Source organism: Semicossyphus pulcher, unplaced genomic scaffold, assembly GCF_022749685.1.
Source record: "Semicossyphus pulcher isolate SPU_LCO1_2020_fin unplaced genomic scaffold, fSemPul1.0.p SCAF_3, whole genome shotgun sequence".
Lineage (NCBI taxonomy): Eukaryota > Metazoa > Chordata > Actinopteri > Labriformes > Labridae > Semicossyphus > Semicossyphus pulcher.
This window is the reverse complement of record NW_027211704.1, coordinates 17,629,127-17,640,542: the sequence shown is the minus strand read 5'-3', so window position 1 is coordinate 17,640,542 and position 11,416 is coordinate 17,629,127. Positions and strand designations below refer to the sequence as shown.

The window sequence follows — 11,416 nt, the reverse complement described above, 5'->3', positions numbered from 1 at the left end:
GGAGCTCACATGCCATGCGCACATGCTGTAGAGCTTTAACCAGCATTCCAATGTCGAACTAGTCCAATGTGCCGTCTCCACGCGGGGCTCTCGGCCAATGAAAAAGTGAGAAAGAGTAAAAAGAGTGGGGGCATGAAGAGAGGAGGTGGGTGAAATGTTTTCAGAGAGCGTGACAGAAAGAGAGAAGGAGGGGGGAGTAAGAGAGAGAGAGAGAGAGAGATCCCTGATACACATCAACAAACAGGCGGTTGACGGGGCACACAAAAAGAGAGCAGAAAAAACTGGTCACATTTCTCAGGCACCTGAAAACGTGCTGGTTATTTTAAGACTCGTGTTGCTTATTGATGAGTAGGGGAGTGTTTAAACTACTTCCAGTCCGGTCATGTTTTAATAGTGACTGTACATGGCAAGCAGCTAAATGCTTTGAGACCTCGGTCATCTAGACAACTCCTGTTCAGTGATATTCTACCACTTGGCATCATAGGTGATCAGACGGAGAGCCGAGCAGTCCTGTGCTTCTACTCACCTTGGAAGATACTTGGATCATTACGAGATCTGTTCTGATTTCCTTTAAAAAAGTGTTTTATTTTTTCTTCGCTGACGGGGTTTTCTCATCCCCAATACCCTGTGCACACTCCGGTTGGTCTGAGCTTTTGGATACACTCTCTATGCCTTGGCAGTTTATGACTCTTTCACCTATATCAACGAAACTCCTCGGTGGCAAGCAAAGGCACTCAGTCCAGCTTTAAGCGTCTACACGGAACAACAGAACCACAACGATCAACTGGGAATCATGGAGAATAGTAATAGCCCTGGTGGTAAGTAAGCTTTATACTGTACTCATTTTAATGTTGAAATCAACTTGTAATGTTTTTTAAATAGCGATAATATAAAGATGCAGACAATGGTGAATTATACGAGTAGATACCATTGCACTTCTCTACATCAGTATTTAGGCAATAGACAGGATATTAATTTGTTAATTCTATTGAGGATTTATCAACGCTGTCCATGTATAATTACAGAAATTAACATCTTCACCAACCAACTTGTTATAGACATATTCTCATTCATGCTCCTTGGCATGAAATGTTTCATTTCTGAAGAGCTGAATGGGCTGTACTTTCAACATGTGCAGCTTTTGGGGACCTTGCTGTAATTCACTTGCTCAGACATGGTATATAATTTGGGGTAGAAAATTGCATGGTTTTAGGTGTAATTCAGCTGTGTAACATATGGCATGATGCCAAGTGCCTCTGGGCTGTAGACAGGGGAGAGTTTTGAGTGAGTGAGCTGAGCATGGGGAGGGAAGTCCTCTCTCGTCAATCTTTGGGGTGGACTTCCGATTCTCTGCATGTAAACAAACTCACGCGCAACCCTAAATGCCTACCTTACCGGGGACGTTTTCGAGCGGCACAATCAACTATTCCACTTTACGTATCTTTTATTTTGGTTATTCTCATGTAACTGAATCTCACTTACTACATTATGTGCTTAAATTTAGAAGCAGCTGCCGTAGTTCCCTCGTATCTTAGCGGATGATGCATTTACGGGTAGTGGTAGAGTGTCGGTTATTTTTTACAGTGTGTGAGTCATTTAACTAGGCTGTTTATAATATAGTTGGCTGAAGTGCAACTTTCCCCCAAACACATGTGAGTATGTCAAGGAGCAGTCACGCCCACTGGGTCAAAACAAGTAACCAGTGCCAAGTTTTCCATCCATGTACTGGCCATGACCGGAAGAACAGTGCTGGAAGTGAACGTCCAGTTCAAGTCCAGTTACCAGAACCGGAAACGCACCTTTCAGGCTGAAACAAGCGAACACTTTCCCGTACATTTCGTGGCACGAAAACATATTTTAACTGTGGCTTACGGATATGACAGTTAATATTAACGTCTCCAGTAATACAGTATTTTTGGCAATATATACTAGGCTACTATACAGTCTGAGAGCGATTAAAAATTGAAATAGATATTATATTATAGTAAGGCATTTGGTGCAATAGACACCGATATAGAAATGTCATGTATATAGGGGCCACCATGAATAATTATCAAATTTCTAATATAAATCATATAGCCTATCTAGGTTTACTACTCAGACATTAAAACGTCCTTGAACAGCGAAAGACTGTTGTCGCTGTCATGTCTTTCCAAATGTTCGCCCAGTGCACCCTGGGTAGTAACCGTCGAGATGATATTCAGAATCATGCGCCTGATTTTTAATACGCAGTTACCCCGCCTCGGGCTGATAGCACGTGTATACAGCCTCAATATCCACGTGCAGCGCTTGATTCCCAAGCAACCCGCCCCTCTCGGTCGCTCCCCTCCAACGCGTGCACCCTGCTCGCTCTCTGCTCGCACGGGGATTCCTCTTCATCTGCGGATAGCTTGGTCAGTGGGTCAGAGAGGTTTAACAGTATTTTCTCTCGTACTGGTTACTGTAACTGGTTTTAAATGTTTTTAAGTAATTACAGTGGGCCATATTTAATGCGGATTATGACTATTAAGTGTGTGAAGGACACATTAACCTACATCTGGCTTCATTCAACCTGGGTTAAGGGTGACATGACTAACCACTTGTTGGTTTCATTTCACATTGTTATAAACACAGATTTTACATTTAACAAAGCTGAGGAGAAAAGAACCAGTGTGTTTTTGTAGGACTCAATGAAGATATAACATTGTTAAAATAAATGTAAATGTATTATCATTTACTCTTGCACATATTTATTTTGAAAGATAGGCTAAGGATTTTGTAGACTGCGATCAGTAACCTAGTCCTAGATGTGTGGCATAATCAATATAATGTTGCTTAAAAACAAAAGGGAGGGCAAAGGGCATAACAGAACAATTTCAAAATGGTTTCGAAATAATGAAAATAACAGCAGCATAAACATGATTCACTACCTGTTATTGGTTTTTAAGTGCAGGGCTGCTGCTCAGTCTATTCCTCATGTTGTTTTACTGATCTCATGTTATTTTATTGAGCCTGTTTTTGCACATATTTGGACTATTTTGAGTCATAGTAGTTTCAGCCACGTGCATTGTGTCCTGATTCATGGAGTGGGACTAATTGATGTCCCCTGTTAATGTAACCTCTAGTGCTCAGTGACCTTGTGACCTAAAGGTATGATTATGGCCTGACTGAAACCAGACTGACTGAAACCTGATTCCCTTTGATTGTCAGTGTGACAGACGGTCACACACCTAGCTAATTCATATTAAAAGCTGATCTTGATCCAATGACAGATCAAGTTTCTATTCAAGTATTCACTACAACCTTCTTTTAGTCTATCACTTATGAACGGCATAACCCAAAAGAACCCACAAGTAAAAGTCTGTTAAGCTTTGAAACACAATTCCAAAGTAGAAAAACATACAATGGAATCATAAATGTTTAGCAATAACGGAGGTTCATGTGACATAAAAGAATAATTTGCCCCGTTGCCGTCAGAGAAACACCCTCCTTCAAAAGTACTTCATAAATAGGCCCATGACATGAGGCCAGCTGTTTCACGTGTAGTGAGGCTTACTGCCCATGCACAGTTTTGTATGTTCACATGAGGACAGACTAGCTGGGGTTGAGAGGGTGTCTCCGCCCCAGACATTATAGGAACGTGGTGTCCATGCATGCATGCCCAGACATGAGAGAGGAAGTCATGGTAAAAAAAAGAAAAAAAGGGGGGGGCGGTGGAGCGTTTTGTTTATGCTGTAGCCCATATGGCTCTGTGTGTATCCACAGGTCACATGTTGTAACCTGTGCAGGGATGATATTCCCAGAGCTCGTTCTGGCACCCAGTCAAACCAGATTCCAGGAAATGCTTACGAGGAGAAAGAATATGGAATGTTTTTATGCCGTGGGGGCGGAGAATGTCAATGTAGAAGGTGGGTGTGGAGTTCATGTGTCAGTGGGGTGTGACCCGGTCCTCTGCAGGTGATACACATGACCATAAAGCTTTATCTTCCTCCCACAAACAAACCAGCATCCTGCACATGCAACATTTGTGTGTGAAGTGAGGTCACTGTCTGACACCACAGCTGCCACCACACACAGGCCGTCAGGCTCAGGGTACCTTGCATTCAGTGCTGACACGTGTGAGCAGTGGAATTAAGGAGGCACTTAGAGCAGAAATGCAGCACGTGTTGTCTCAAGGAGAGAAAGCACCCGAGCCGGGGGAGGCTTTTTTCTCAGATGAGTCAAGGTCCTTGAGAGGAAATGTGCACAGAATGAGTAAGAAGTCCAAGGATATTGTTGGAGATAGCACTGCCACTAGAGTTAGACAAACCCTTTACTTTACTCCACTGCAGCTCTGTAACCAAGGCTGCTAGTTCAAAGAATATATATTTATCTGTCCAATAGTAACCCAGGAGGTGAAATCGTGATGATCATGATATGAGGCCAGATTCTGAATGAAGATTGTGTTGCATGTAAATTCTGCACACGGGCAACATTTTAGCTGGCAGGATGATATGCTCCAGTATTTAGATACCTGACACAGTGATCTAATAGCAAATAAAAAGGAGGGCAAACCCTGATGTGAAGACGAGGGGAGCCTGAATGAGCAGAAATATATTAATTCTTGTCTAATGTGGCATCCTTACAAGAGGGTAAATTAGTCTTGATGGGTTTTATTTTGTGGTATAAATACATAAAATGCTCACTATAAATAACTAAAACCCTCAAGCAAATAATTTTAATGTGTAAAAAAATAACGGCCCTGAACAACGTGACTGTAACCCTCTGCTCAGTTCCTAGTGGAATGCAGAGGTAACTGTGCCCTGCTCGCTTCCCTCTGCGTCTGTAGTCACAGCATTAAAGCAGCTCTCTATTCCAAACGTGATCAGCCCCAGCTCTTGTTATTGTGCTGCTGCTGTTGTCTACACGGGACTGCGCAAAGAGCCTTGTGAGCCGGGCGGGAACTGTGTCAAGAGTCCATGTGAGCTCTCGGTCAGGTGGCTGGCGGATAGATGGGTCTGCAGGCCCGCAGCCAGTGAGGGGAGGGGAGGGGAGGGAGGCGGAGGTGGGAGGGGAGGAGGATAGAGAAGAAGGGGAGGAGGGAGAGGAGGAAAGGCTCGATGCTGAAAGCAAGCAGGCAGCTGGCTGGCTCAGCCTGCACGTGAGGGGCAGTCTTTCATTTTGAAGGGAAGAATACTGTCTTCAAAACAAGGGAGGCGGGCGGGTGGTGGGTTGAGGGGTAATAGGGCATTTCCGACTTGATGTGACAGCACCAAACAAAGGCTTGTTTATCGCCTGTTTATGGCACTAATTGTAAATGACTGTCATAATTTGATTTGATTTTATGGTATTGCACGTAGATTTGCTGTATTTAATATAATTAAATAAAAATACTTTTTGCTACACTGTGATACAATTTTAGCTTTTGTATTACAGATTAATAATTGTGGACATCCTCTCTTATCAGACTATAAAATTCATACTAACCTCAGTGTGGGTGCTGGTTCAAGCAGCAGATACTTGTATTTTTCTTGCCTGGTCTTTGTGTATTTAGCTTTTTTATTCACCTAACACTCTCCAACTGGCAACCCGCCCACTGGCATACAAAGCCTTCGTTCAGATATCCAGGTCAGAGTTATTGTTTCTCTAGCTGACATTTTTTTCTAAATAATTCATCAGATCAAATATCTGCCTTCCAAACATGATCAGGGTTGTGTGTAAGGTTGTTAAAGTCTGCCAAGTAAGCTCACTGAATCAAAGTGGAGCATTGCTCAACACTCCCATTCACATGAGAACTGTGACCTAGATGAAGATGATTGAACCGTGTTCTTGCCCCTCTCTGTTCCTCCAGGTGGTGTTATCTTGTATGCTGGCTCGACCGGCAGTGCAAGCCCCAGCCCTGGCAGCCCTTCAAGTGGATACCAGACCCAGTCACCCTCCTCCCACTCGCAACCTTCATCGCCAGAGAGCAGCTCCTTTCAGGAGATCGGGCCCGTGAAGCAGAGAGGGGAACAAGGGGGAAGAAGTCCTTCCAGGAGAATGGTCTTCCAGTTTCCTGAAGTAAACAATGCTCCGGTGGCCCACATAACGACCGTATCATCGGCCACCTACAGCCACCCCACAGTGGCCAAGAGACCTTGTGGTTTCACTGGCACATTCACCAGTAAGTACCCCTCACTCCCATCCCTCCTGTTCTTCTTCATGTTATTCTGCAGGCACTTTGTTATTGTACTTCTCTCTCTAATCATGGATGTGTGCCTCTTTTATAGAGACCGGAGGTATGGTGCTTCTGTGTAAGGTGTGTGGAGACATCGCATCTGGGTTCCATTACGGTGTGCACGCCTGTGAAGGCTGCAAGGTGAGCTTGAACAAAGATACTGTATTATGTCATGTCTTTGTATGCAGCAGGTTCAAGCACTTACACATTAACGCAAAAGACACTCCTCACACTCTTTTTCCTTTTGTGACTTCTCCAGGGTTTCTTCAGACGCAGCATTCAGCAGAATATCCACTACAAGATGTGTGTGAAGAACGAGAAGTGTCTCATCATGCGCATGAACCGAAACCGGTGCCAGCACTGCCGCTTTAAGAAGTGTCTCTCCGTGGGCATGTCCAGAGATGGTGAGAGACTCTTAATATCCTAAAAGAACATATTTACACATATGGCAAGTAAAACTCAGTGGATTTAGCTTTTAAGTGTAGAAAAGGGGATTGTAGAGATTCAGGTATACACAGTTGGATCAGGTGCTTGAATTTGTTACATTTAATTCCTAATTTAAAACGGGTCACACTCCCCAGCAAGAAATGTCTTTTCTTCGTCATCTTCTTCTCTCTCTTTTCTCCCCTCCTTTCCTCTTTTGTTCCCTCCTGTCTTCCTCTCTCCTTGCCCTGCTGTCTGATTTATGGCAAGAGGAACTCTGAGTCCCAGCAGTCATCAGTCACAGAGAAACTGTGCCAAATTTAGTTTGTTTTTGGAAATTGGGGCACAAAGTTGTTGATTACCCAGTTTGATGTAAAGCCTAACCCTTTCAATATTTTTCAACACTGACATTTACAAACAATAATGTAATTCTGTCATGTTAATCACCAAAACATACAGTGCTCGAGTTGAAATTTAAATATTATGGCTATGCTTCATCTGCTCGACTGCATTAGTTCACCGCAGGACTCTGATCTCTCGGGATGTGACTAAACTAGGTGATAATAAATCATGGTTTTAATGGAGCAAACATTTTTAGCTGACCCAAAAAAGCCAAATGCGAGAGTGAAAAATCACCTGCTAATTCCTCTGATCTCAGCAGACCTACTTTATCCTTTACGACCATGCTTTACATTTTGCCTATTTATTTAAATAGGCACACAAATTTAAGTTAAAAAAATGTAATTTCCACAAAGCCACTATTCATTTTCACATCAGGTCTTTGACTTGACAACATGAGAATCGCAGATACATTTTTGATCACTAATTCTGTCCCCTCCTCTCTACTTGTCCTACCTGCCTCTTTTCTTCTTGACCTTTCCACTTCTCACTCTGTTACTTTGCTAATGACATCATGTTCAACGCGGTCGCCCCAGTGACCTACTTCCACTGAAAAAAGAGAGTGCGAGCGCTTAACATCAAGACAGAGAGGGAGAGAGACGGGGGGAGGTGGTGTTGCATACAGCGAGCTATAAATAGGGCTGTCAGTGGAGGTGCGGTATTGAAAAGGGGGAAGGGAGGATTGTAATGGCTGGAGAGGAAGATGAGGCCATCAGATGAGATGAAGGCTTAAGTGTCTGTATTGGGGTGAAACAGCTGTGATGGACAGAGAATAGTCAGAGACAGTATAGTATCTCTGGATTAGTAATCCTCATAGAGATTACAGATCCTGCGTCAGATGTAGTATCCATATTAAAACAAGAGGTGGTTGTTTCTCTGCATTGTTTGAATGTGTAAATACTTTTAAAAGCCTGAGTGTTCTGCTGTATCTCTGCCAATAAGAACCTGGCAGCGATATTAATGCTCCATGCCAGTAATTGCTAACAGAGGATGCTCTCTTCTTGTTGTCCTCAGCTGTGCGTTTTGGGCGTATTCCCAAACGGGAGAAGCAGAGATTATTGGATGAGATGCAGAGCTACATGAACAGCCTCAACGAATCAGCTTCCATGGAAATGGAGGTGTCGCCTCCTCCTAACGCCCCCTGCAGTCCACAGAACGAGACAAATGAAGGAGCCGGCTCCATATCACAGTCTTACTGCAGCAACTTGATTGACGTGAAACCCCCCAAGATGGCTGCCAGCAATGGCAACATCGGCAATTCCTCTTTCAACAGTTCAGTGCAAGAAGCTTCCCTGTCACACTCAGCGACCCAGACGCAGCACACAGCTCGGGTGGAGCAGGCGAACCTCACATCCAACTACCACGTCCCCAACACCTGCCCCGTCGCCCCAAACAACAACGTAAACTCCACTTACGCTAACGTCGATAATGCCAAGTACAACTTCTCCAATCAGAATCAGTGCCCCTTCAGTGGCAGTCAATCATCTCAGTCCTACTCAGCCAATCAGTGCAGCTACACAGCAAGAGATTCCCAGAACCAGAGTCCTTGCCCCTGGAAGCTAAATGGAGGAGCCAAAGTGCTGGTAAGACCTTTTTTCATATCCAGTATCTCTATATACATCAATTAATGTCAATTAAAAGTCCATAACACTTCCTTTCCTACCTTCTCTCTGCCTCTCCTGCAGGCTTGTCCACTTAATTCCTGTCCTGTGGCTCCAGCAAGTCGTTCCAGTCAGGAGGTTTGGGAGTCCTTCTCTCAGTGCTTCACTCCTGCTGTTAAAGAAGTGGTGGAGTTTGCAAAGAGCATCCCAGGCTTCCAGAGTCTCAGCCAGCATGATCAGGTCATGCTGCTCAAATCTGGCACTTTCCAGGTAAATCCAGTTAAATTTGTTGGAGGGAATGTGGGAGATTTTCTGTAAAATTTTTCCTAACCTTGATAGTGTTTTCTCTTGCTTACCTGGTCTTTTTGTGTCGACAGGTTCTGATGGTGAGGTTCTGTTCACTGTTTGATCCCAAGGAGAGGACGGTGACCTTCCTCAATGGGCAGACGTACTCTCTGGCATCACTGAGGGCTCTTGGCATGGGCTCCTTACTGGACGCCATGTTTGAGTTCAGTGAGAAGCTAGGATCTATGGGTCTGGAGCCAGATGAGATGGCACTTTTCATGGCTGTTGTGCTGGTTTCTGCCGGTAAGACACATACTCATATATGTGACACTCACCTACTGTGTACATATATATACAAGCAAATATTGTTAGCTCAGTTTGCCTTGTGTCTAACCTGAATTTCCCCTTCCTTTTGTATTTCCAGATCGCTCTGGCATAGTGGAGGTGGGAGCAGTTGAGCAGCTGCAGGAGAATCTTATAAAAGCTCTGCGCTCTCTCATCACCAGTCGCCGCCCAGATGACAGCACCCTTTTCCCAAAGTTGCTGCTACGTCTGCCAGACCTGCGCACCTTGAACAACCACCACTCTGACAAGCTTTTAGCTTTCCGCATAGATCCATGAACTCAAAGAGCTAAAGCTAACTGAGGTGTCTGCTTTGGGGAGCCTCCCTTCTCTCCATGCGAGCCTGGCCTGCAACATACAGCACACTGGCCGATGCATGATGGACAGTTGTTGCGGGAGCTGTGCCAAGTCCGATGCTGTGAGACAGCAAACTTGGAAAAGAAATCAGTCAAGGACGTAGGCACAGCAGGAGGTGGAGGCTCCTGATCTCAAACTGATTCCTCCTCCAGTTGTTTCCAGGATTTCTAAACAAAAACCTGGACTGTGTTCTTCCTTGGGTTTGTCAAGTAAACATGAGACCACAAAGTCATCACCTCTCCCTCCCGGAGTTTGTCAGAGTTTTTGTTCTGAAGACCAAAAAGAAGAGCCGGCTGTTCCTCACTAGACTTTATCCTTTTCTGCCTCACAAAGCTAGCAAGAGGGAAGCACAAACTCCTGCCTAGAGAAACAGAAACATGTACAAACATTCACCAACAATGATTTTATAAAACTACATTCATGCTATCATGTGTAAAAGGGCACTTTCCATACATTGAGAAGACCTCTGAAATCAATATATAACATAGCAATAGAAATGTCTGATAAGCAGTTGGGAGGATGGTTTGTGTACGCCCTGTTGAAATGAAATAAGCTATTTTCACAAAATGTCACCATGTGGGGAAATCTTTAAGAAGATCATCCGTGATTGAAAAATGTGTAACATTTTTAAGAAATGAGAGTAAGACGCATTGTATTCTAATGCAGAAATCAGGGAGAAATTATTGGTCATTTTAGACCACGTATGATGGGTTATATGTTAAGGTGTTTTATTGTAAATTTTGTACATAACTTTTATTCTTGGTTCTTGTTAGTTTGCAGATTATCGGATATGTAAATGAAGTTAGTGTTGAATTATTGTATGATGTCACAGATAATAGATTGCTCTATAGACTGCAAAGAGAAAGCAGCATTTGAATTGTGCAGAGTATAAACTTTTTATTTGAAGATATATAATTGAAATAAATGTATTGTCAACTGACTGCATCACCTTGTGAATATTTTGTAAATGTTTTATGGCTACACCATAGAGTACCATTATTAAATAACATTATAAAGCATTTCTCTTGTGCTCAGTTGTTTCATTTCTCTCTTTAAAGTGATGATATCTGTAGTATTTCCAAGACGGCATACCATGGAGCTGTAGCTTAGCAACAGAAGCAATGAGCCAATCATGCTCCAGGTCGGAGAGCCATGGGAGAAACACCACTTGATTTTTGAGTGTGTGATAAATAAACAAGGAGCATTAGACTGCAAGTTATATTCTTTGCCACTATCAGAGAAAGATTCTGTTCAGTGACATAAATAAATATATATATAAATATATATATATATATATATATATATAATATAATGTGTCAGTGAAATCACACATAGACTGAAGGTTAATTCAGGACACGCGAAATGCTCTGGAGGTGAATAGTCAGGGTGCCAGACAGGAGAAGCCCCCTCCACTGCCATCACTACAGTCTACTGGAGGCTGTGGGTAAAAATAAACATAGCCTTAATGTTTGGGAACATTTGACACAGACAGCAACTCTGACCTTCGTAAGTCTCCATATTGTCTTAACATGTTTTTAATCATATTGCCGGAAGACCTTTATTTACTGCCATTATCAGACAAACACATACAGAAGAATAGTGAGGATGCATGCTAAAAATGAATACTCTTTCTGAGGTAGTAATGATTGACAGCTCTCCTTCCATTTTTTTCAAATTAGCCAACTTTTATTCTTAATGCAGCATCAGAAAAAAAAGGTCTGCTGCAGCTTAGACAACCAGTGTTCTAGATATTTCTATGGAACAGTAGAGGTCTTCAAGTGCCACCTGCTGGACAGAACGATAACAACAAGAACTAAGTTTGGCCATGACTTTA

General features: G+C 43.2%; 1 protein-coding gene across 1 annotated transcript; it reads left to right on the top strand.

Moving 5' to 3' along the window:
• Nucleotides 1-260: 260 nt before the first annotated feature.
• On the top strand, nucleotides 261-10,558 carry LOC138606489 (nuclear receptor subfamily 1 group D member 1-like). The gene is made up of 8 exons (XM_069678956.1): nucleotides 261-818; nucleotides 5,810-6,121; nucleotides 6,228-6,316; nucleotides 6,435-6,579; nucleotides 8,012-8,580; nucleotides 8,683-8,868; nucleotides 8,976-9,186; nucleotides 9,308-10,558. Exons 1-8 carry the CDS (start codon nucleotides 794-796, stop codon nucleotides 9,502-9,504), a joined length of 1,734 nt encoding a protein of 577 aa, XP_069535057.1. The 5' UTR covers nucleotides 261-793; the 3' UTR covers nucleotides 9,505-10,558.
• The last annotated feature ends 858 nt before the right edge of the window (nucleotides 10,559-11,416 follow it).

Excerpts from the sequence above, each read along its gene's own strand:
- LOC138606489 (XM_069678956.1), top strand. The coding sequence starts at position 794 with ATGGAGAATAGTAATAGCCCTGGTG. Across the intron at positions 6,317-6,434 it reads ACGCCTGTGAAGGCTGCAAG|GGTTTCTTCAGACGCAGCAT; the intron begins GTGAGCTTGAAC and ends TGACTTCTCCAG. Across the intron at positions 8,581-8,682 it reads ATGGAGGAGCCAAAGTGCTG|GCTTGTCCACTTAATTCCTG; the intron begins GTAAGACCTTTT and ends CCTCTCCTGCAG.